At 36.2% G+C, this 24,359-nt stretch overlaps 1 protein-coding gene across 2 annotated transcripts in view; it reads left to right on the top strand.

Annotated features, from left to right (window-relative positions):
* Nucleotides 1-4,903: 4,903 nt before the first annotated feature.
* gsna (gelsolin a) overlaps nt 4,904-24,359 on the top strand; it is a 38,770-nt gene continuing 19,314 nt past the window's right edge. Inside the window, exons 1-6 of one of the 2 annotated variants that reach the window (XM_022676560.2) lie at nt 4,904-5,133; nt 19,488-19,685; nt 20,875-21,029; nt 22,299-22,460; nt 23,818-23,967; nt 24,052-24,141. In XM_022676560.2, coding sequence (XP_022532281.2) covers nt 19,493-19,685; nt 20,875-21,029; nt 22,299-22,460; nt 23,818-23,967; nt 24,052-24,141 — 750 coding nt within the window. In that variant the 5' untranslated portion in view covers nt 4,904-5,133; nt 19,488-19,492. The remainder of the gene's footprint in view (nt 5,134-19,487; nt 19,686-20,874; nt 21,030-22,298; nt 22,461-23,817; nt 23,968-24,051; nt 24,142-24,359) is intronic. The other variant, XM_007253953.4, reaches the window with a different exon arrangement.

The following is a 24,359-nucleotide window of genomic DNA, read 5'->3' as shown; positions in this document are numbered from 1 at the left end:
AAAGTTCAAGGAGGCCCGGTTCACCCAGGCGCATGTGACGGTGAACGGCTCCACCTGGAGGACAAAATCAACAATCCCAAACAACAGAGTGACTGTAATACACTGCTGAGCTCTTCATCTCAGGACAGTGAGTGGATCCAAATACTGGTGCTGGACACTGTAAAAGAGACTATGATTGATCATCAATATTGGTAGTTTATTTCTTCTTGGTCTTCATGTTTTCATGCTTTCCGGATACACTGAAACTCATACCTTGAGTGATTGATCATGACCTCAATAACTCGTTTTACGTTTGTAAAAAAAAAAGAAAAAAAAGAAAAAACATAGGGATATTGTATTGACAAGAAGATACCTGGCTGTGAATGAATACAATGTTAAATACAATTTATTTCATGTTTTCCCCCTGCTTCCCTCTACAACTTTTTGGGAGATGCAGAAGATTTCATGTTCCAGCAGGACTCTGAGGACTTCTGAGATACTGACTTTTGGGTTCTCATTGGCTGTAAGCCATAATCATTAACAATAAAATAAATCAATGCTTAAAATAGATCACTTTGTGTGTAATACTGTACATCTATATAATACATGACTCACATTCTCTCTGAATTACTAAAATAAAGTAACTTTTCAATGATTTCAATAATTTTCGGAGACACTGATTTTTAGGTTTTCATCTGCTGTAAGCTTTAATCATCAACAATAAAAGTAATAAATGCTTAAAATACATCACTCTGTATATCTAATATATGTCTGATAATATATTATAATATATGAGTTTCACATTTTAAACTGAATTACTAAATTAAAGTAACTTTTCAATGATAGTCTACTTTTTTGAGATTCACTTTGTGTTCACTTTGTATAATACACTATATAATATCTGTGTTTCACATCTTGAACTAAATTACTGATATAAAGTAACTTTTCAATGATTTCAATAATTTTCGGAGACACTGATTTTTAGGTTTTCATTGGCTGTAAGCCTTAGTCATCAACAATAAAAAAAAAAATGCCTAAAATAGATCACTATGTATTTCTAATATGTGTCTAATAATATATTATAATATATGAGTTTCAAATTTTAAACTGAATTAATTTTGAGATGTACCTGTACCATACACAACTTACATTAAAGGCATAGTCTACCCAAACATGTATTGGATCACTGCATGACTATTTGAGTTCAGTGTAGAAGTACTCATATATGAGCAACTAATTCCCACTAGAGAACAAAGCTTTTGTCAATAAACAACAAAATCCACACAGAATGCACGTCAATCGTGAGTTAACACAGATAGCGCTTATCCACCAAAAAACTCAGGCTCTGTTTAGGCTTATAAGAACTGTGGTGCTTTTCAGCAAACCAGCCCACGTTTCCAGTTTTAGGGGAGCCATTAAAACGTATCATCATACATCATCAACAGAGGGTGTTGCACAACAGCGGTTGTCACAGTTAGCACTGAAGAACCTAGTATTCTTCGGTTCCACATCCATGGAGAAGCACTATCAGAGACTTTACAAACATCAAGCCACAATGAGCTGCTTAAAAAAGGTTCTCATCAGTCCTCTAAAGGAGCTGCAGCTGTGTCTAATTAATGGGCCTCAGGTGAGAGACAGAGCTTAGCCATAGTACATGATTAGGGCATGTGCAGTCCACACTAAAACCAGCAGAGGAAGGTATTACCGTTTCCTTCCTTTAAAAAAAAATATAAAAAAAAAATTATATATATATATATATATATATTTCATTACACATTTTAAAAAGAATTTAATTTTAAATTAAAAGCAGTATATATATAGTATAAAAGACAATATATTGTAATTAATATCATCAGGATGCTTTTGCAACCCTTGCTGCAAAGCCAAATATATATGTTCTGACAAAAAAAAACAAGGTGTCTGTAGGTTTATCTAGAAGTTTTTCTGCTTAAAAACAGCTTACCTGAGAAACCATAGTGCTGCTAATGGCACTGATAAAAGAACCACTGCCAACATGGAGATATATCACAACAGCAAATTCAGTTTATTAAAGTCCTCATCCTATAATTCACTTTGAAAAAAGCCTGCACCACAATGCACCTTTTAAAAGTACTTTTCAATCACTTGATTATTTGTTCAGTTTTTAAATATCTGATCACTCAATATGTGGTTCTCTTTGGCTGGAATGAGAATCAGACAAAATCGATAAGACTTTTCAGTGTATATAGTTTAGTAGTGATGGCCATGATAAATATTTTCAAAGCATAAACACAGATGAAACTTTTGAATCATAAAATGAGTCACACTGCCCTCTAGTCTTCAGTTTAATTTACTACAGTGACTGTAGTATTCTAATCATCATGCTTTTTTACTGTTTATTCATACAAATAATAATAAAAAAATATATATATAACAAGAAGAATGTTAAGTGTGATGCTGAAAATGTTTTATTTAAAAAAAGTTTTTTTTCTGCTGTGTTGGGGTCCTGTTTTATATAAAATACATGAAATATGACAAATGAAAACAACAAAATATATTTTTGGGTTCTGCAGTTTTACCTTGTGGAATACATGGAGCTCAAAAGCTGACAAAAGTAACTGAGACTGTATTTTGTATATTTAAATTAAACCTCACTTTTAATATACTTGCCATATTTAATAATGTAATTTATGAACTTTATATTTAAGAATATTTCTAGATTAGGACACTTCAGATCCATACATTTTGACATTTTTTGTGACAATTTGTGGATCAGTTTTTTTTTTTTTTTAAATCAGAACATATATGTATCTGGATTGTTTTAATATTAAATCTAAAAATGTATTAATCATATTTTTGTTTTGATAAACCTGATTTTTAAAATCTAAAAATCTATGAAGATGATTTTTTATTTTAAACTTTATAAATCTGACTAAAAAAACATATTAAATCAAGAAATGTATGGATCTGTATTTTTTTTTTATTCCTAAACGTTCTAATCTGATTTTTTTTTCTGTGAAAATTTGTAAATTTGTTTTCTTTTTTATCTAAATCTTATGGATCATTTTTTTTTTTTTAATCTGAAATTTATGATACTGATTTACGGATTTAAATTGTTTTAAACTTAGAAATGTATAGATCTAATTTTGCTTTTATCTTACAATGTATTAAACGTTTTTTTTTTCATCTAGAAAGATATGGATCATTTTTTTTAAGTTTATGTATTAAACTACTGAATATTTCGAGTTTATTAAAAGTAAGACACATTTAATATAAATATAAAAAATGCAGATATTTTGTTAGCTTTTAAGCATCGCTAGATTTTGGCCTGGTGTTTATTTTTAATAGTTTATGTTTCTGCTAAACTTTACATTCTTAATAGTCATAATTCGTCCTATCAATAAACCTCTGTTGGAAAGCCTGTACATTTTTTTTAATGGAGACACATTTGTAAGGAAAATGCATTTGTGGAATGAATATTTGCCCAGACTCAGGACTGTAGCAGGGCTCGTGATCACAGGTGCTGCCAATCAGGTGCCAATCAGGACCTGGGGGAACCAGAAGCTTAAAACAAGTGTTAATAGCAGCAGCAAAATACTCAAATAAGCTGTTTGGCAGAGAAGATTTGGCTTTTTTCAACATGCTCAGCTCTAATGCTTCTCATACGAATATACGTTCATTACATATGTGGTTCTATTTAAAAGAGAAATTAACAGGCTTTCAAACGATATAAACATTATTACACAAATTTATTTAGTTTTTATTCTATGATTCATAAATAAACCTCACTTTATCAAAATGAACAGTAGATGGCGCCAAATCCACCCCTTGAGCTTTTTAAAAACCAGTCAAATGTTTGGACACGCCTCTTTTTAATCAGTATGTTTTATTTTTTTATCCAAAGATTTATGGCTCAGAATTTTTTGAGGTTTGAGAAATAATCTGATTTTTTTTTTTACTTTATGGATCTGAATTGTTTTCGATCAGAAAATGAATGGATCTGATTTTTTCATCTGAAAATGTATCAAACGTAATGTTTCTAGAAATGTATAGAGCTGATTTAGTTAATCATTTTTTTTTTCTTTTTTTTACATTCTAAATTTAATACTAAAGATAAACAAAAAGTGTTAAATAAACCAGAATATGTTTCATACTTTATAAAATTCTCAGTGTCTTCATGAGGGAGAGTCACCTGGAATAGTTTTCTCAGCGTCTTGAAGGAAGGAGTTCCTGGAGGTGCTGAACAATAGTTGCTGCTTTCCCTTCACGCTGTGAAGCTCCAGCTCATCCCTATGGAAGCTCATTCCCACTATTAAAAAAAATAATAATAAAATAAAATCTCTCTCTCTCTCTCTCTCTCTCTCTCTCTTTTTCTCTCACTATATATATACGTATGTATATATATATATATATATATATATATATATATATATATATATATATACATACGTATATATACATAAAAGAATAATGGCTATTTATATTTTATATCTCAAAATAATGGTTTACTACCTCTAAATAATGAATTAGTACTTCAAAATAATAAGATTTTTTTTTTAGGTGGCGGAAATGGGCTTCCCATACAGCCCAATCACCATCTTAATTGATCAGGTTTAGATCAGGGGATTGTGAAGGACAACCCCCCTTTTTAATTTTTTTATTTTTTATTTTGGTCTATATTCTACAATCTACAATGTAAAAGACACATTTATTAAAACAATAAAGAAAAATATTGAATGAGAAGAGGTGTGTCCAAACTTTGGTCTCGTACTGTTTATTTAACTGATTTAGGTTAAATAAACTAGACTATATATAGTTTTATTTGTAAACACACCCTGCTGCTTTTAACATTACTGTAAGTGAAGGCAGCGGTGAGGCACTGTGCGCATGCGCGGTAGAGCGCAGAGATTGGCCTCGCCCCTGCTGTGCGCGTGTGTGTATGGAGAGAGAGGGGGAGTGGTAGACAGGACAGGGCAGGCCCGGATTCTCCCTGTTTTTAACCACCGCTCTCTCTCTCTCACTGACTCACAGGGGTGTTGCCTTGCCCGGACTCAGGACTCCAGCCTCCAGCCTGCAGCCTGCAGTTTAAACCCCCTGATCCTCCTTCCAGCGTGGCTCAACCTCCTCCAGCAGCAGCAGCAGCAGGCCCTGTCTAAACCAGCCAGCCAGCAGGAGGTAAGAGAGCTTATCTGCCCACAGACTCTCCTCTCAGACTGTATTTCACTACTAACACTTTATCATTTATCTGTATCAAGTGTGAAAGCTGAGTAATCATCCAGCACTATCCTGCAGTTTATAATAATGATGATAATAATAGCCAGATCTGTATTTAGGTGAGTGTGCTATAATCACACTGCATGACAACTTAATTGGTGTTGCTTCTTGTTTCTTTTTATAGATATAAGTCTGATTACTTGTATGTATGAGTATGTGCCAAACAAAGACTTTGCATAAGACTTGTTTTGCATATCAGGCTTTGAAATCCAGCCTTGTTTGTATTTGCAGCAGCTTTTCTTTTCCAGTAAAACTCGTTTCCACTGTCCTTTTGCTCAACAAAGCCATATATGGTGTGATTAATGTGAATAGCAATGTCTCAGTAAAAACACAGGCATGCATTCATTCACTCACTCACTCAAGATCTTAAAGCTGTACAAATCAGTATAGACTATTAATAGGTCAGTTAAATATGTGATATAGATGTTTTTAAACACAGAGTGATCTGTTTTAAGCGTTTATGTCTTTTATGGTTGATGATTATGATTACAGCAAATGAAAACCCCAAAAAATCTGTGTCTCAAAATTCAGAAAATTAGAACATTTTATGTAAGACCAATTGATACTTTTGGCAGTGTGGGCGTTGTGCCAAGTCCTGCTGGAAAATGAAATCCGCATCTCCATAAAAGTTGTCAGCAGAGGGAAGCATGAAGTGCGGTAAGATTTTGGACTTGATAATGAAACACAGTGGATCAACACCAGCAGATGACATGTCTCTCCAAACAAACCATCACTGATCATCAGTAAATTTTACATTTCATTTGTAAATCAAAGGAGCAGAGTCTGGAGGAAGAGTGGAGAGACACACAGTCCAAACTGCTCGAGGTCTAGTGTGAAGTTTCCACCAATCAGTGATGGTTTGGAGAGCCATTTCATTTTTAAGACGCACTACTATACAGTATGTAGAGTATCAAAATTTTATTAAATAGTTCAAATCTGTGAAGAAACACACATTTTTTAACAAACACAAAAGTTTTAAAAGTGTTAAACTCATATTTAATGTTTTTCACTGTATAACAACTCTAACTCTTCATAACTTTACAACTGATGCTCTCAAACACGTTAAGAGACAAGAAATTCAAGTAATTAACTCTTGATGAGTTCAGCACAGCTGTTAACTGAAAGCCTGAATTCCAGGTGACTCTACCTCATAAAGCTGACTGAGAAGAAGAACAAGATGTGCAAAACTGTCATCTAAGCAAAATAATGCTAATTTAAAGTATCTAAAATATAAAACATATTCTGGTTTGTTTTGTTTTTCATAAGCTTGTAGTTATAGATATCTGTAGTTCAAATGGATACAGAAAATATATTGTAGCGACTGAAATGTGGGCCCTATATTGGCCTAGATTTAACACATTTAATCAGTCAGTTGCAATAAAACTACAATGCTGTTCCTTTTTTTTTTTTTGCAAATTTGTCGCACTAAATGGTTTTACATCCTCATGCTAAAAATGATATCAGATAAAGGAAACATGAGAAAACTTAAATACATCAATTATTATTGAATTCAATTGAATTTATTAAAGGAAAAACCTTATGTAAGACCTACAGTGTATCACCTACCAAAAGTACCTCCTCGCCCCTCCCAGACTTAATAACTGCTTATGCCAAACTTCCTATAAGTGAAGACCAGTGTTCACCTCAGCTACTTTTACATGCCAGAGACTCACATTTGCATATTAACTGGTGATATTCTGCTTTGTTTGCATTTGCAGAAGAGTCTCAGTGCTGGCCCACTTTGGCTCAGCACAGCCATATATGGTGTGGTAATGTGAAGGGCAGCTGTCTTTAGTCAGAACACATTCAACTGTGTATTTACTCATGACTGTATGATGTATAAATATATATAAAATCTATTATATATAAATGTTAGCAATTATACAGAATAGCCAATATTAAAAATGCTAACAGGCCTACAATAGGAGTGATGTGTGTACATGCATGCCAGGCACACCTAAAAAAAAAAAAGGTGATGGCGTGGTAAGAAAATACTGAGTAAACCATATTCAGCGTGGTCATTATTATGATTTGTAGCATTAAAATAGACATATAGATACAGTATGTGTTCATTATTGTAGTCCTGTCAGGACATGTGGACATGATACTTACATTATTATTTCAGATATACAATATAATGAAAAGAAAGCAAACACAATATATGAGTAAAAATGTTGAATGAATACTACAGCCTCCAGCATGTAGTTCTGGTAAAGTACAGTAGCCAATAATATTCCATTACTTACCTCATCCCTCAACAGGGGTATCCAGTTACGAGGGTTGCAGTGGTGTATTGTTGTTGAGTATGACGTAGCAGGAAGATGGATTCTTATCATACTGTGTGTGCTTGTGTTTGTGTATACATAGGGTGAGATACACTGTGTGAGATGATGCAATACTTATCAGGACACAGGGCTATTGTGTTCCATACCTGGCAACCTGGGGTGTGGAAATAGGACTGGTGGATGGGCATTGGGCAGAATCAAAGGCTAAAACACAAGCAAAAGAACATGCTGGCTGAAGCACTGATGGCAAGAGAAATCAGAACACCTCCTGCTGCCGGTTCTACTGAATGAGTGTTTTTATCCCAGTAAAATAGAGCAGTAACTACAGCCCTTTTAAATATATGAATACTGTGGCTTGATAGATGATTTTAATGTATTTGTTAACTGGAGAAAGAAGGGAATTGTAGCTGATTTAAATGCTGTAAATACTGTAAATACGCTAATGGCTTCCGGAATAACGTACAGTAGTAAATTGATATTAAACTTGTATGTAACTTGTGCAATAGAACAAAATATACTTATAACGATACAGGGCTATTGCGTTCCATACCTGGCAACCTGGAGGGAGGAAATAAGCCTGGGGAATGGGCATTGGGCAGAATCAGTGGCTAAAACACAAGCATCCTAGTAAAATAGAGCCATAACTACAGCCCTTTTACAATTATAAATATTGTAGCTTCAAGGATGATTTGAATGTATTTGTTAACTGGGGAAATAAGGGAATTGTGGCTGATTTAAATACTGTAATGCCTATAATCGCTTCAGGAGTAACATATAGTAAATTGATATTAAACTTGTGCAATAGAAATTTTGAGAAATATATCTTTGAATACTTAAACATTGAGTATTTTAGGTTTGTTTATAGAGTTTATGGAACATATTTAAAATATATCCTATTTATTTAATCACATATCCTTATCATTTACGTCATTGCTCACATTTTAAATCGCCTTTTCAAACATGGTAAATCAATACTATTCAGTGCATAAAGGAGTGCTGTGAATACAGGATACATGGCCCACAGGCTTCACACATCTCCAACTTACTTACTTAAAGCTTCTCCTACATGCTGTCTGTAATCTGGTCTGTTTTAACATAGTGCATTTACGTCTGCATGAAACAGTGTCATATGTTCGGAAAACTTCCTGTTTTGATCACTAGGCAACCATTCATCTATAGATACCCTCCATCACCACAGAAACACATGGGCCAAACAACTGCCAAACACTGCCATTGTGCTAAATATACCACAAGAGGAAATGCTTGGTATTTTAATTTGTAGTAACTTCCTGAAAACGTAAAGTCGCTGCAGAGATGAAGAAGCAGAAAACTGTACACTCATGCATGACGCACAGATTACACATAGGGCTTGTGTCTCATTTTAGTGGTGTTCATGCAAACTAATTTAATACATGAACTATAATTTACAATCTATTGCCAAATGTTTGTCGTCAGACATTTCCATTTCTGTTGAATGCATTAAGATACTTTAAGTTGCACCCTTTGCCGACACAGATACAGTATTTCAGTAATTTAGAAATTTAGTTTAAAATGTGAAACTCATATATTATATATATGTATTACACACAGAGTGGTCTATTTAAGGCATGTATTTATTTTATTGTTGATGATCTTGGCTTACAGCCAATGAAAACACAAAAATCAGTGTCTCAGAAATGTTAATATTGCCAAGTGTGCCAAGTCCTGCTGGAAAATGAAATCCTCATCTCCATAAAAGTTGTCAGTAGCAGAGGGAAGCATGAAGTGCTGTAAGATTTTGTGGGAAAACAAAACTGCACTGACTTTAGACTCGATAATAAAACACAGTGGAGCAACACCAGCAGATGACATGTCTCTCCAAACCATCACTGATCATCAGTAAATTTTGCATTTCATTTGGAAATCAAGGGACCAGAGTCTGGTGTCTGGACAGTAGAGTAGGGATGTGACATATCGTATGAAATGCAATAATATTGCCAACATTTTAAAATATATCGTGATTAATATTATACCCTGAAATATCAGCCACCACTACTTTTTTTTTGTTGCTGTTTTTAGCAAAATAAAAATTCACACTTTTCTCATTTTCCATGATATATGTGCCAGAGACAGATTATATCTGTCCAGTATCATTTATTTTACTTTAATCCTGGATATATGGAGATATTTGCATTATTGAGTGCATTATTCATATCATGACATTCTGGATTATGTCCTTTTGCTTCAATCTGATGAAAATTCTTGCATGCAATTTATTTTATTGTAGTAGTGAATTCATGAAATTTTCATTTTCATTTTTTTTTTATTTCATTTCAGTCTTTTGTCGTATTGCCAGGAATGTCGTTATCGCAAAAATACCATGAAATATCGTGATATTATTTTAAGGACTTATTGCCTAGACCTACAGTAGAGACAGTTACTCCAACAAAAGCAGGATATACTACACTCTTTTTGTGAATATCCTTTTATATTTTTTGAAGAAACATTAAATGAAAAGTCATACAATGTGCTTTTCTGCTGTACTTTTTTTTTTACAAAATTAACCTTGTATGAGGTGTTTGTTTTCTGTATGATTTTCCCTTAAAAAAGCTCCATCTGTAAAATAAACAGTATTGTCGTCCACTCAGACTGAGTAAGGACTGATAAACAGACTAGTAAGAGACGTTGTGTGTGTGTTAGTCACTGTATCAGTCCTGGCTTTGTCATGGCAGCGTGTACAAAAACAGGGCAGCCTTTAAACAACCAGCTCCTTGTCAGGGAAGTGGGAGGTGTAGTCTCAACACCATTCCAGCAGCAGCAGCTGTAGCTGTAGCTGTCTCAGGTCTGGCAGACAGACGCCACTGCTCTAATCCTCTCCTACTACTTCATTTCTTCATTGACCTGCTGATGATTTAACCCTTCAGGAGCCATTAAATTACACAGCACAGCACCAGCACAGCTCTCTCAGATCCCTTTCCTGACTTTACACAGTGTTTACTGATCAACATACGATTATATCATACAGAGAAGACTTTGAACCCATATATGGCCTCGTTTACACCTCAAATCACTGTTTTAAAGCTTCTAGGTGATTATTTTGTGTAGTTGTGTAATAAAGCAGTAAAGAGTAGAGGACGCTCTCTCCAGTGGAGGCCCATTCCTGCAGGATAAACATCACATCAGGCTGAGTTAAGGGCTAAGTGGGTGCTTAGCTTAGATGCTAACTAAAGGGTTCAGTCAGGCCTTCAGTTCAGGAAGGGGTTGGGGGTGGGGTTTTACTGCATGGAGAAAATGAGTCACCCAGGAAGCTCAGACTGAGAAAACAGTGGAGGCACAGAAAATCAGCTCATTGCAGGATATCTGGACACACCTTTTCATTCAATGTTATTATTGCTATTATTTGTATTTCTTTAGATTATGAATTAATTCTGAAATTATTCAGACTATTAAGGAACACATAAGAAATCATGTAGTAACTTATAGAAAGTGTTAAACAAACCAAAATAACTGTTAACTTGTGGTTTCTGAGGCTAATACGTCTGATGAACGTATCCTGTACATCCTCCTGTTGGAGGTCCTGATGAGAGCCAGTTTCATCATTCGTTTATTCATTTTTGACTACCTTTTTTCTTTACTTAGTTGAGTATTTCTTTACCATAATCTGGATTAGAACATTACTCAAACATTCACTATTCACTGTATAGCTGTAACTCTACCTCTTCACTACTTTACTTTAACTGATGCTCTCAAACACTTTATTAAGAGACAAGAAATTCAAGTTATTAACTCTTGACGAGTTCAGCACAGCTGTTAACTGAAAGCCTCTCTACCTCAAAACTCTACCTCATAAAGCTGACTGAGAAAATCCAGCCAAGATGTGCAAAACTGTCATCTAAGCTTCTTTAAATTGAAGGTCAGAAATTGTTTTACAGCAACAGCTTTAAACACCTCAGTGTCGCAGCTAGACTCAAAATAGACAACAGCAACTTCCTGTGGGCGGTGTCCTGTGACCACTGATGGACTGAAGGAATAGAGGATGACCAACCCAAACTGTGCAGCATCAGTTTCAGAGCTTCTGCCTCTGGACTCTAGACTTTAGACTTTAGACTAGACTTTGATATCTAGAGCAGCTGTAGGTAGGAGAGTCTGATAGAGTTGAATGTGAACACAGTGTTTAAAAACTCCAGCAGCACTGCTGCTGTATCTGATCCACTCACTGTACCAGCAGCACAAAACACACTAACACCTCATACACCACCATCGTGATAATCAGTGTTAGGGGTGGGCGATATGGCCCTAAAATAATATTTTGATATTTCATGGTATTCTTGTGATAACGATACTCCTAGCGATATGACAAAACACTGAATTAAAAAAAACCACTATATATATATATATATATATATATATATATATATATATATATATATATATATAAATGCTACTAAATAAAACTAGAATTTATTATTGCATACGATATATGATATGACACACCCCTAACTGAGGAAAAAAAAATACAAGAATTTAATCAGATTTATAACAGAAGTCAATTATCCAGAATGTCATGATGCTAATAATAGTGCACTCCATATATCTCCATATATGCAAGATTAAAGCAAAATAAATGATACTGGACAGATATAATCTATAGTCTCTAGTAGATATATTATGGTAAATAAGAACAGTGTGATATTTTTTATTTATTTAATTTATTTATGTATTTATTTTGCTAAAAACAGCAAAAAAAGTAGTCCCCTGATGTGATAATTAGGGTAATTAGGGTAATTCAGGTTATGTCATACAAGATATTAAAATATTTTGGTGATATATTGTGTATGATACGATATAGCACATCTGTGTTACCTGCTGCAGTGCTAAGAATAAACGACCCACCAACCTAATAATAATAATAATAATAGCTGCTCTGTAGTGGTCTTGATCATTCAAGAAATAGAGTGAAAGAATAAAGTACTTATTTCATGCTATAAAATGCAAATTAATAATAAAAAAAATCATCATACAAAAATACCTACCTACTACATAAAATTATTGTATAAAATATAGGCTGCAGACTTCCAGTTTTACAATCACTAGTGTGTGGAATGTAGTGTATTGTATTTATTGTGAAAACAGCAACATAACATGCAAAGTTTCTGTGGTGTGTAGAATAAGGGAACCTGTGTCTTTATTGCCATTGTTATTGTCCAACAATTGTGTCTCCTGCTTCCCTGTGTTTTATAGCAGAGCAGCTGTGTTTTATTGGGCGATACACTGTCTAGGCATTTCTGCTTTCTGTACAAAACCAATCCTCCTGATTGTCCTGTATCTTGTTATACAGCCTTGCCTATATTACCTTTCCTCTTTATTCACTTTTTCTATCTTTTGTATCATCCCACTAAGTGAGCACACTGCCATCATACTGCAGGGATGATGTCATGTTTTATATCTGTCAGCGTCTTTACCTGCAGGGCTTTGCAGTGGAGAGAGCTGTAGAAATGCTTTACATATAACTAACTGGTAGTTTTGTATGGGGGGCATGAGTTGTAGGCACATTTTGGAGACAATCTGCAAATGGAAAATAAAGATTTTCTTAACCTGACGTAAATGAAATATGAAGCTATGTAGCGACACTCTAAATCGATTGGTCAAGCAAATGTTTTGGACCAATCAGAGACACAGCAGTCCGAGATCTGTGTTGTCCGTGGAGTATGTGTTGAATGCTCACTGGATTAGCCTGTTCCCAAACCAGTTCTCTTCCATGAGCCCCAGAGGCAGACAACACCAGTCATGTGACCTGATCTATATATAACCTCTCAGGGGCTGCAGCAAACTGTCTCATGCTGTTGACTGCAAATTCATGTCAGACGTGTATCTCAATTTGAGCTGTTTCTGACTTTTTGACCTGATTTACCTGATTTACAATACCATATTTTTCACACTATATAAGGCGCTATATAAGGCGCTCTAAAAAGCCTTTAATTTTCCCCAAAATCGTCAGAGTGCCTTATAGGTCTGCACGATATTAGAAAAATTTACATTGCCAATTCTTTTTTTTAACAGCAGGAGTCAGCACCAAGCACTCAAAACCCAAGGAAAACAGCAAAACAACAGTAATCAGCCCTTTAACGAGGCATTAAATGGCTTTTTATAAGGTAAATAAGAGCATTTTTTTTCCTGGGATTGTGGCTTCAGCTGTAACTGAAAATATCTGTACAAAATTGTGCTGGACTGAGGTGCACAGCTTTAAACACGTGAGTTTATAAGCACCTGCCCAACCGTGTGGATGGAGGCCATGCGGTTACCTTGTGCTTACTCCAGGTCTGCCCCCACCTCCCTCAAGCTTCTCAGGCAGCAGCAGCCTGTCACTCACACAGACACAGAGACAGCGCTGTGTATCTACCTCTTGTTTCAAGAATCAAAACACTGCAACATGATGTGTTTGATTGAATTGCCTCAAGTGACGCACATCACGATGACATTGCTTAAACAATATATTGTGCAGCCCTAGTGCCTTATAATAATCTGGTGCACCTTATGTATGAATTTTACCAGTCAGGTTGTAAAGAGCAGTAAAGCCACTCAGCTGAAGTACAGAGGTATACAGGAGTTTGTTTCAGTTTAGTTCTCCAGCACCGGGGCTGAAGTAGCATTAGCATTGGCTGCTAAGCGCTAATTCTCCATTCAGAGGCGAGTATTATTGGCCTGTAGCTTGCTCCTATCCCCGGCTAGCACTGCTGGAACAGTATTAGTCACAAAACGTGGAAAGCGCTAACCCATTAGCCATTCTGAGGTGAGTATTATTGGCCTGTAGCCTGCTAACCCCGGCTAGCACTGCTTGAGCAGCATTAGCATTACCCAGTAATCGAGGGAAGTATATGGCCATGAAAGTGTTTGGAACACCTGAATTCAATGAATCGGATGTGTGAGTGTATGTTTTTTTTTTTTTGCAACAAATTAATAGTTTTAAAGTTTTAGAAGTAATATATGATCAGACTCACTCTCTAAATTAATTGGTCCCCATGTCAGGGAAATGTAATGCTCTGCATCCCAAACAGATACAGGCGTCTCTTGTGCACACACACACTCGCAGACACACCCTTCAGACCTCTTGGCAAAGATCTGAGACACAGATTTAAATATGCTTCATCACGAGACAGCCAGTCAGCTGCAGGATCAGATCCACAGGGACCGGTTACGTGTCGGTCGGTGTTTGATCACAGCGTCTTTAACTTTCATGTAACACCCTTAAAATGGAGCTGTGAATGTGAAGCACAGTTGTGAGTGTGAAAGTTGCGATCACGAATCTCTTGATGTAGATTAGGTTTAATACTGACAAGCTGGAAGGAGGCATCAGAATAGAGCATCTGTGTTGCCAGGCAGAGATGAGCAGCAGCTGCTGAAAGCCATGGGCGTGGTCCTCTGTAAAAGATGCTGATGCTTTTTTAACAGCTGAGCATGAAGTGCTAGGACTTTGGAACTAGTATAGTGTCCCATGACTTTTGCCACGTCCCATGTAAGCAGAAAAAACAGCATTAACCTGTGTGATATGTGTGTGGGGCCTCCTGCATAGAATGTGGATGTGATTTAGGGCTAAACGATTTGGGGGAAAAAATCGAATTGCAATTTAAATTGTGATTATTTTTAATTCACTAAACTCTAAACCTGTTAGTGGTTAAATAACATATATATCAAATATAAGCATAAACATCTTTCCACATAACATATTTCCAGGGTTCTCAGATTAAATGCAGTTGTTAGTTTTATAAAAAAAAAAAAAAAAAAAAAAAATAGGCATTTATGTCTGTTTAAAATCGTGATTTCAATAAAAAAAAACTCTTAATTGTTCAGCCCTAATGTGATTTCCTGCCAATATTCTGTTTAAATTGACAATTCTACCACCCACTATGCTGTCTACTGTGGGAGGTAATACCTTCTTCTATGATCGTGTTTCTGCTACATGTGTAACATGTTGGAGTAGGGTTGTACGATAATTCATATTTTATTGTTATATCGATATTGTTTTAATGGATCAAAACGAGAATAACAGCAACAGACGGAGCTCTTTACGCTGCAGTCGGGGAGCTCTGTGATCACATGATGTATCTAGGCTGGATGTAGAGTGAGGCAGTGTGAGGTAGAGGTCCTCAGTGCCCACTATGAGGCTTTGTTTACAAGATAACACCTCACAACTAACAAAGAATCAGAATAATTGGATGATCAGAATACATCATTCAGTAAAGAGGTTGTGTCCCTGTTGTTTTCTACATATAGTATGGACTAGATAATGTTGTACATCGGAAAAAGCAGGCTAGTCCCTGAGCGCTGTGATTTATTATTCTTCAGTGGTGGGAAGGAATTCTAAACCAAGGCATCTCTAAAATGAGTAAACTGAAAATTCCAGTGGTCAGCATTGAGAGAACCTCTTGATTGGATCTTTAATAAGCAAACAACATTTATTGTAATAGATTAGTTGGTGGCTAGATATGATGATGGGTGTGATTTAATTGGGGTTATGACATTGTTTTTTTAATGATTTAAGAAAAAAAAAATATGTGCTGGTAATTATATTGCAAGTTGGGGCCAGAGGTTTTCCAGACAGAGATTAAGCATAGTAATAGTAGACTGTATTTTCCTTTTTATGGAAAATCTCCATTCAAAATGCTATGTAGTCCAAGTCCAAACTGACTGTATATATGTCTAAATGTTTGTGGACATTACATTAAATTACATTACATTACATGTGGCAGACGTTTTTGTCCAAAGCGACTTACAAGAATAAGGTACATATAGCAATAGAGGACATAGAAGTTGAGGTAGGGAACATTTTATTACAGGGCCTAAAGGAGGCCAAAGGGAAATAGGGGGATGGAGGAGGAAAAGAGGGAAGAAGGAAATGAGGTTACAGTTGTTAGTATGTTAGAGTTAGAGGTGTTAGGAGAGTAGGTACTCTTTAAAGGGCTCTGTTTTCAGGGCAGTGGAGCAGTGATACTGTGCCAAATTAAATTATATTTATTTTAGTAGTGCAATAACTGCAATAACAGTGTAGTGTCATTTAGACCAGGCAGACTAGAGAGCTTTTTTATTACTGTATTATAATATTTCAGGGTAATTTAGATACGTTATAACTGAAATATTGCAATGTGTTACTGAGTTTAACTGAGCGCTTTAATGGAGAAAATAGATGCTAGTGTAGCTTCATATTCTACCCTGGAGAGATAGAATGTGCCATCAGCTGCTTCTGTGTGTGTGAGTGTGTGTGTGGGGGGGGGAGGGGGAGGTTGATTGTTGCTTTTCCCCAGTGATTAGCATACTCAATATATAACATCAGCTTGTGCAGCATTACCCAGCAATTAAGACACTAAGGTAGAAGATATACAGTTTTGGAAAAAAATAAGAGAGCACTTCAGTTTCTGAATCAGTTTATCTGATTTTGCTACTTATAGGTATATGTTTGAGTAAAATGAGCATTGTTCTATAAACTACGGATAATGAATAAAGAATTATTGTCATTTACAGCATTTATTTGCAGAAAATGAGAAATGGTGTTAATAACAAAAAAATGCAAAGTTTTCAGACCTCAAATAATGCAAAGAAAACAAGTTCATATTCATAAAGTTTTAGGAGTTTAGAAATCAATATTTGGTGGAATAAACCTGTTTTTTAAAACATTTTAATGCATCTTGGCATGTTCCCTTCCACCAGTCTTACACACTGCTTTTGGATAACTTGGATAACTTATACTTCTCCTGATGCAAAAACTCAAGCAGTTCAGTTTGGTTTGATGGCTTGTGATCATCCATCTTCCTCTTGACTATATTCCAGAGGTTTTCAATTTGGTAAAATCAAATAAACTTTAATTTTATTTCAGAGCTGTATGTGGTGGGCAGGCGCTGGATTAAGACACTCGATTTTTGGCGGAAGTGGGTGGTAACAGGACTAAAACAAGCAAGAGCGGGCAGGATTGGGTTTAAAAAAGCAGTACCGCACTGACTTCTAGTTTAGTTTAATAGCGGAGTGGATGTATTGAATGCTTACAACAATATATATATATATATATATATATTGTTTTTTGGACATCGGTACAATTACTCAAATATGCCATGTGGATTGTGGATAATGCTGTTTTGTGATTTTGTCTATTTTCTCTGCATTGAGGAAATCATAGGATCATACTCAAATTTAAATGTAATCAGATCCTCAGAGCAGTACTCCAGAATCTGGCACTAAGCCTTCGTTGGACAGTAGAGACAGTTACTCCAACAAAAGCATGACAAAGTCTTTAATACCCTTGGTTTTGAAATAACAATGAATGAGTATGTGTTTTAATACCTTTGTCGCTTTGTCTTCATGTTTCACAATGAGTTTGTTGCACAATGACTGGATTGTGACATTTTGCGCAGCAGATAATTGTATAATTGTTAAGTTACACCAGAGAAGATCTGCTCGACCTAAAGAGCAATTCCAGACATTCACATACACACCCTGTGAGTGGTGGTTAAACTCCACTGCTATGAGACGCCCAGCATGCCTCACTGCAAACCCCGTGTGTTGATACCCGCCATGTGTGTGTGTGTGTGTGTGCGTGTCTGAGTGTGTGTGAGAATGTAAATGTGAATGGATTGGTGGGAGGGTGGGTGGTATAAATGTTTTGGCCGGGCTTCAGCTGCCATTCTGAGTCACAGCTCTTCCTCTTCCTGAGGGCCTCGGGCTGAACCAGCTGCCTTTCAGCTCAGGAAGAAAACTCCTTTGAGTTTCATAGACTCTCCTAGTTTAACAGGTTTATTGCAGGCCATGGCTCAAAGCCTGTGTTTAAAACACTCGTGAATTGTTTTATGACTGTTTTACGTTCGCCTCCTAGCACTGGGGTCTTGGGTTCAAGTCCCTCTCTGGGAGGAGTGTGTGTTGGTTTTCTCAGGGTACTCAGGGTTATATCACAATTAGTTCCGACCCTGCGATGTGATTGCCGTTATCAGTCGGTAATGCACTGTAACCGAAGCTCTCCATGTATTAATTCGCCATATACAGGTAACCTAGCAACGATGCAGCACTTACAAACCAAACAGCGCAGCTACAAACAGAGCAGCAATGGACCTATTTTAACTTTCCTCTTTAACTCAAAATCTTTTAATAAACAGCATATAATACAACCGTGTTATAATCGCAATAATACACTCAAGGTTCATGCTTTTAACATGTAATAACAAGAGGAAGATGGATGATCACAAGCTGATCATCAAACCAAGCTGAACTGCTTGAATTTTTGCACCAGGAGTAAAGGCATACAGTTATTCAAAAGCAGTGTGTAAGACTGGTGGAGGATAGCATGATGTCAAGATGCATGAAAACTGTGATTAAAAACCAGGATTATTCTACCAAATATTGATTTCTGAACTCTTAAAACTTTATGAATATGAACTTGTTTGTTTTCTTTGCATTATTTAAGGTCTGAAAGCTCTGCATCTTTTTTTTGTTATTTCAGCTATTTCTCATTGTCTGCAAATACATGCTCTAAATGACAATATTTTTATTTGGAATTTGGGAGAAATGTTGTCTGTAGTTTAAGAATAAAACAACAATGTTCAATTTACTCAAATATATACCCATAAAGAGCAAGCAAGTATCCGTGATTTTGGGCTTTTGATGGATGGGTAGAAAAGGGTTCTATTGAAAAAGAAGAAGAAGTGTTAAATACAGAGTAAGCTTTAGAAATTTCACTGTCCTTCATTGCCAAGGGCACACTGGTCGGTGTTCAACCTCTCTCATAGGATAGCACCTCACAGCTAATACAGGTGTGGCAGTACTCAAGCCATTGCTGAGGTAGCACCTTGTGAAACATTTACATACTGCCATGTCAGTGTGACTGTATATATATTTGGTTAAATTTACTGTAAAAAAAATAAAAAATCCTTTCCTGTTTAAATGCTGGAATATATTTCAGCAGAGCTCTGTTATTCTATGAGTGAAAATAAACTGTGCCTGATGTTTTTCCAGAAAGCATGGTGTCCCACCCCGAGTTCGAGCGGGCAGGAAAGCAGCCTGGCCTGCAGGTGTGGAGGATTGAGAAGTTTGACCTGGTGGCCGTGCCAGAGAACCTCTATGGAGGATTCTACACCGGCGATGCCTACGTAATCCTGAACACTATCAAGCAGCGCTCTGGCAACCTGCAGTATGACCTCCACTTCTGGCTCGGTAAGAACCAGCTCCGAATACCAAGTCAAGGACGCACAGCCTGATCGGATTAAAGCTTTTAGCAGTTTTTAGCGAGAATTAGCTTCAGCCCGGTCAGTGTAAAATGACCACCTCCAGTCTGGCTATGTGTATTAAACTATTTATTTTTGTAGACTGACAACATTTGGGTTTAATATAAAAAAAAAAAGATGAATGTGGGACAAAAGATCCACATTTCAGCTTTTATTTTCCAGTACAATATCGAGAAATTTTCCGATTTTTAAACTAACTTTCATATCAGACAAATATAATGTGAGTAAATACCAAAAACGGTTTTTAAATGATGATTTCATTTATTAAATCAAAAAAGCAATCCAAACCAACCTAGCCCGATATGATATAGTTAATGCACTTTTTGGAAAACTGAGTTCAATTTCACTAACCACAACCAGGCCTAATTACTACCAGAGCTATAGAATCACTTAAAGGAGAACCCCGGTGTAAAATGGACTTTTGCTGTAGTAAAACATGATAAAAATGACTTACTTTTGATGAATAGAACACCTCCGTTCTTCCACAGCGTTCTGAGATCCAGAAATTTGAACAGTTTGTCCAAACGCCCTTCAGACTGGGTGACACGGGGCATAATTTGCTCTGATAAATCACTTTTTACACCGTTATCCAGCTTAAAGTAGCTCCACACCTCCTTGCTAGAATCTGGAGAGCCCTGACATTTAAAACGAGGCATTAATTAATTAAAAAGTGCACAAAAAGAAGCTTATTAAAAAAAAAACACTGTTTACATCCTATAACACTAGCTTCAGCTCCGAGCGCCGCCATCACTGAACTGATAATAACATAGACATATATATATATATATACATAGACTCTGCATAGCATAGCAGCCGGCACCAGGAGGAATTTTGATATGTTGATATGTTGTCTTATATTCAATTTTTAGTGTCAAACCCAAATGTTTTTAGTCTATAAATGTAGAAATAAATGGATAGGCCTCACAGCTCCAACACTTTTGGATGGGAATGTATCATTGATTGACCCTGTTGGCTAGACAGAGTTATTTAACAGCAGAGTGTTTATGTGAGGATAGAGGATGATGCCATTAAGGAAGCTGACCAATTCAGTGGATGCAGAAGCATTGTTCTGTTTAAACTTACAGCAGAATTAAATGCTGAATTCTTGTCTTTTCCAGGTGATCACTGCACACAGGATGAGAGTGGGTCAGCTGCTATATTTACAGTACAGATGGATGACTACCTGGGTGGAAAACCCATCCAGTACCGGGAAGTCCAGGGCTTCGAATCTAAAACCTTCCTGGGCTACTTCAAAAAAGGTCTGCAGTACATGGTAAGTGACCAATACAGTACAAGTAATGCAGACACATATTAGAGTTTTTGTATTCCGTCTTGCATCTTATTTTCTGTTGTAAGGAAGTTCCAATGGAAAGAGTCATGATTAATGTTTACTTGCTTTTTTTAGTGTACCTATAAAACTGTACCTTATTTGAAAAAAACTGTAGTCTGGTCTGAAACATTCTTGGCTAAATTAAAAAAAAAAAAATTACTCCTTTGCACCAAGATATATGCACAATTTGAGCCACCACTTAAGAACATTGTTTTCTGGACAAGCTTGGAGATACATAACCATCACTAAAAGTGAAAGAATAATGAAGACTGGGGTGGTAGAGTTATATTACTGGATACACAAATATTTGCCGGGTTATGCAGCATTATGCAGGATTTTTCCCAAAAATCGACAGTGTGCCTTATGTATGAATTCTACCAGTCTGGTATTAAGGAGCAGTAAAGCAGTAAAGAGTGAGTTTCCAGTGAAGTTTCTCCAGCACTAAGGCTGGGTGCAGCAGCGTTAGCATTAGCATTATCCACGAACCGCTTCGCTAGATTATAAGTGCTCTTTTGCCATTCAGAGGTGAGTATATTGGACTGTAGTCTGCGTGTTTGCTGTGTTTAAAACAAGCTTCATGGGACAAATTGCTAGCTGATAGCACCCTGGGTTACTAGAACACTCAGGGTTGCCATTTACATCCCGCTGGTGATGCTAATGCTGCTGCACCCAGCCTTCGTGCTGGAGAAACTTCACTGAAAACTCACCCTTAGAAAAAAATATATTGTCAATCTAACCTTACTATAAAAAACAAAAGCGCTTAATCCAAATAAACACTTTTCAGGAGAGAAATCTGTGTAGATTAACATCCAGCGCTCATTTGACTTTGAAAGAAAATGTTTTTTTTTTAAGAATTACAGTTTTGTTTACTTATGTGCTTCCCCCAGATTTCCCCATTAGAAGGGAAACATGGCGACACCCTTGCTCACTTTTGTTTTAGGCATCCTTACTAGTGTCACTTAATGCGCTTTATATACTGGTGTACCTTATGTATCAAAAAAGGCCAGAAAATAGATGTTAATTGATGGTGCGCCTTATAGTCCAAAAAATGTGTATATCATAATATACTGGGTTTGAACTCCTGCATCATAATTTCTCGTCAATCATGACTCCAAGTGGTTTCAAATTATTGTATTTCATATATAATTATTTTTTTAATCTGATAAATAACTTTAAACCTGTCTTTAAACCTTGTTTTCTTCCTCGTCTCAGAAAGGAGGAGTGGCATCAGGATTCAAGCATGTGGTCACCAATGAGGTGGTGGTGCAGCGAGTGCTCCAGGTCAAAGGGCGCCGTGTTGTGAGGGCAACAGAGGTGCCAGTGAGCTGGGACAGCTTCAATACCGGAGACTGCTTCATCCTGGACCTGGGAAATGTGAGTAGGCCTACATAAAGGGTGATGATTCATGTTTAAAATAATGTATAGAAGGAATGAACAGGGCTGGGGCTGGTTGCAACAGCATGTCTGAGCTAAGAGGTTTTTTCATTGCTAAATCAGCCGTAACTAAGGTCATATTTTATGCTTTCTTGCATCAAGCAAAGCTACACCTGAGTGCACCTTAAACCGGTTGTAGCCATGAGGGTTCTTAAGTAAATCATCATATGCAAAGCGTATGCTAAGCAACGAGGTGTTAAGTTATGCAGAATAAATACTTTGTTACCTTACTTAAGAAGAAATGATGGTTATCTATACTTTCTGGAGTAATTATTTTACATTTTCACACAATTATCTGAACTTTCTACTCCTTACATTTTAATAAAAACAGCCCTGTTACTTCTATTTCATTTTAGCTTGATTTTATTCCGGCTTCTCATCGTTCAATAAAACCCCTATCCAGATAAATCTCTCCATCCAGATAGAGTGAATCTGATTGTGATTGGATGTAGAGAAGTATAAATATATATACCATTCCAACTCCCTATTGGTTTAAACTGTGATCCATCACACCTGCACACGCCCCCCCCCCACACACACACACTCCAGCAAGAACATAGCAGACGTATGTAGCCTAGTATGAAGATGATCCGTGCAGTGACTCAAGAGAACTCCAGCTTTACAAACTCCAGTCCAACTAAGCTTTAACTTTAATATATTTACATTGTTCTGTATGTAAGAATGTAAAATACATTCTTTTTTTTATAAGCATACATGCAGCTAAAACACTAGGGAACAGCCTAGTGCATCCCAAATTATATTATCAGTATTAACATTTTAATATTTTAACATTATAGTTACTATGACTGTGATGAAAAATGTGTTTTGGGGAATTGGAGTGAACTATAGGACTCTGTGGGCGTGGCCTAAGCTTTTGTTCTTAAGGGCTTTATTTTTTTCCCCTAATACTACTTTTACTTTTATACATTTAAGTAGTTTTGAAACCAGTACTTTTTAAAACACTTAAAAAAAAAAAAAAAAGTAAAAAAAAAATATGGAGCATTCTATGAAAAAGATATAAATAAATATTCCATAATAATTCCTGGTATTTGTTTATTTAAGAGTGTTGTATCCTCTTCAGTAACACAAATGATGTGAAGTATTGTAGAGAATTATATTGCAATATATTTATATAGAACATTGCTGGCAATTTATTGAAATAATATTGTATCTCCAGATGCCCTGTGATTTCCACCCCTTAGTTCCCACAAATATTTGAGGACATTTAAGTGTATATTACCTATTAGAGACTTTTAACAAAAATATTGATCTATCTCATCCTCTCTGTGTATCACAGGAAATCTACCAGTGGTGTGGATCCAAAAGCAATCGTTTCGAGAAGCTGAAGTCCACCCAGCTTGCTAAAGCTATCCGAGACAATGAGCGCAGTGGGCGAGCCCGGGTGTATGTGTGTGACGAAGGGGTGGAGCGTGAGAAGATACTTGAGGTGAGCGTGTGCAAGCTAACGGCTACAGTATCTTCCTATCTGGTCATGCAGGATTCTGTAAACGTCTTCTTCTCTTGATGGCAGGTTCTTGGAGAGAAGCCAGACCTGCCTGAAGGAGCTGGTGATGACCTCAAAGCAGACGCTTCCAACAGGAAACTGGCTAAACTCTACAAGGTACTGTGTTTGTGCAGAAAGAACTAATGTTTCACAGAGAGTTTAGCAGCATTTTGTAAAGGTTCTAGGAAGGTTAGCATTTAACGTCACAGAAAATAAAATGCTCCAGGAACTTTCTGAAAGCATGTGACATTTATACTGTGTTTTATCACAGTGTTTTTTTTTTTTTTAGAATGATAAAAGTAGCTTTCTCAAAACTAAAAAATAAAACATTGACG

This window comes from Astyanax mexicanus, chromosome 17, assembly GCF_023375975.1.
Source record: "Astyanax mexicanus isolate ESR-SI-001 chromosome 17, AstMex3_surface, whole genome shotgun sequence".
Lineage (NCBI taxonomy): Eukaryota > Metazoa > Chordata > Actinopteri > Characiformes > Acestrorhamphidae > Astyanax > Astyanax mexicanus.
Note: the sequence above shows the minus strand (reverse complement) of the source record. Positions and strands in the feature narration are given on the sequence as shown.